We start from the raw sequence: 2,301 nt of genomic DNA, 5'->3' as shown, positions 1-2,301 counted from the left end.
ATAGCAACCCGCTGCGCTTCAGCAAGTCTTGTACTTTCCTTTTCCAGACTGAACAGCTATGTATCCCAGCTTCTGACAGCTGCACGACTTGTAACGTTTATTAAGCTTAGAAAGGCTGGAAAATAATTTTATGGATGGTTCCATACATCCGTTTCCCAAGAGAAGACAATGAAAAGCTCTGAGGCAGGGCTAGCAGAACAGCTACGTGTGCCCTTCTGCACCAGGCACGGGCCAGCCCAGGCCGCTGCCATCACCACCATCTCCGTGGAAGAAAAGGGATGCAGAGCCCCATCTCTTTCTATGTCTATGTAGGACCCCCCACTGCCGGAGGCTGCTGTGGCAGAGCAGGGGCAATCTGGGAACCACAATACACGACCACTAAGGCTGGACCTGTGCTTCTCATCAGGGATCCCCATCCAAACCAAGTTCCAGTGAGGCCAGGAGCACTCCTGGCTCTGACCCCACCACCCCAACTCCCACCCTGGAGCACCTGATGGTCCTGCGGAGCCGGCACTGCCCGGAGCCACGCGGAGGTGGAGCGGGTGGCCCTGGGACCAGCTCTGTGCTGGGGCAGACCAGCACACTGCCGCAACAGAAGTCCTCTCCCACCCCACAGGGTAAGGCATGGGGCTCTGCAGGTCGCTTCCCCTGGCATCCCTGCCTGCACCCATACCGCTCAGTCCTTACCTCCAGAAAGCAACCTGGCCTTCTGGAAAAAAAAGTCTGTACCCACAGGTATACACGCACACACACACACAAACATCTGCAGTGTATAAAAAGCATATTTCCCTGTGTCTCTCTGTAAAGTCCTGCCTGGTATACAGTACGCCAAGCCAATCTAAAGTTCTCCTTTTCAGAACTGATAATATTTTACTCACTTTGTACATACTTAAAGACTACACAAGAACCAAGCAGTTCAGCCTCCGCCAGCAGCCTGTAAGGAGCAGCAGTCCATCACTGAGCATAGCGGATCAAAAAATTTAAGTATTTGCCTCGTAAGAGTGACAGTGACAAACCACACCGAGCCCTTCAGCAAGGGCAAACGGCTAGCCACGGTTGCGTTGGTAAGTACTTCAGGAGCAGCCGACATTGCGCTAAGCACTGTACAAATACGAGGCAGATAACGGGTCCTTTCTCAAAGACAAAATAGGGTCCAGTTTACACTACAAAGATAGTGGCAAGGACAGGCAGGGACACACCACGTACCAGAACTGTGCCAGTTCAGGGTGTAAAACATTCACATCCCCCTCGCTGAACACTTTTATCAGTTAACAGAAGGTGGTTTTTCTCAGCTTTGCTTATGTTTGCTGCGACAGCAAAAAAACACTGGCAGAAACCTCCTTCCCTCTGCCTGCCCGAGAGGGCTTTGCCAGCAGAGCTGCACACACAGGGCTGCTGTAGTAGAGACAAGGGCTTGATAAGACAGACAAAAGGACATCATTAACAGCCTTAGAAAGGGGCCATGTTGGTTCCCCAGTGCTTTAAACTGGCACTGACAGCAGGAAAGGAGCTGATTCAGTTCAACAGGGGCTGGCGTAAGGGAAAGGGGAAGAGGGAAGGGGAAAGGGAAAGGAAGGCAGAGCAAGAGAAAGGGAAGCAAAGAAATAAAAGCTGGAGACAGTCCGTAAGCTGGGGCTAGGCCTGCTTGTGCTCCTATAAACTTTGCCTGGTGACACATTTGTTATCCACCCCGGAGTTCCCACACACAAGGATCAGAACCAGATCCAATTCGCCACGTTACATTTATTCCAACAAACATTTTGGTGCCGGTCTTTGTACCAACATGCGTAGAGCAGGGAAGAAACAAAGAAGAACTTTCACTGGTTATCCACAGCAGAAAACACTTTTTCTGTTGATTCATCTTTCATGGGGCAGCAGCAGCAGGAACAGTTTCTGAATGCTAGGACTTGGTCTCCAGCTCAAAGATCCCTACATGGCAAGGCTAGTCACTGCGGGCATCGGCTTTGCATGTTCCAGCAAGGCACCGGCACCCTTTGGGAAGGAGAGCCCACGGCAGTGACGATCTCCCCTGCAGCAGTCACCCTCCCCAGCCCCTCGGCCGTCTTCCAGCCCCTCTACCTGGATCAGGTTTAAGAGGACGACTCGCGCTTCCTTGCGTGCGTCTAGGATTACGTGCAAAGAAGGGTCATCCAGGCCAGCCAATATGACTGTGCAGAAATCATTCCTTCTCTTTGCCAGAAAGCATTCCCAGGAAATAGAGGAAGATATAAACAAAATCTAGGCCAGATTTTTTAAGAGTCATTCAATGCTACCGATAGTAGAATGACCAGCCATCAACAT

The 2,301-nt window shown here is 51.2% G+C and overlaps 1 protein-coding gene across 1 annotated transcript in view; it reads right to left on the bottom strand.

Moving 5' to 3' along the window:
- Positions 1 to 1,090, bottom strand: part of LOC104161576 (utrophin-like) — a gene marked incomplete at its 3' end in the record, with an annotated part of 34,075 nt that extends 32,985 nt beyond the window's left edge. Inside the window, exon 1 of the mRNA XM_009700100.1 lies at positions 1,022 to 1,090. Coding sequence (XP_009698402.1) covers positions 1,022 to 1,090 — 69 coding nt within the window. The remainder of the gene's footprint in view (positions 1 to 1,021) is intronic.
- Positions 1,091 to 2,301: the final 1,211 nt, after the last annotated feature.

The sequence above is a fragment of the Cariama cristata genome, unplaced genomic scaffold (genome assembly GCF_000690535.1).
Source record: "Cariama cristata isolate BGI_N322 unplaced genomic scaffold, ASM69053v1 scaffold6960, whole genome shotgun sequence".
Classification (NCBI taxonomy): Eukaryota; Metazoa; Chordata; class Aves; order Cariamiformes; family Cariamidae; genus Cariama; species Cariama cristata.
Note: the sequence above shows the minus strand (reverse complement) of the source record. Positions and strands in the feature narration are given on the sequence as shown.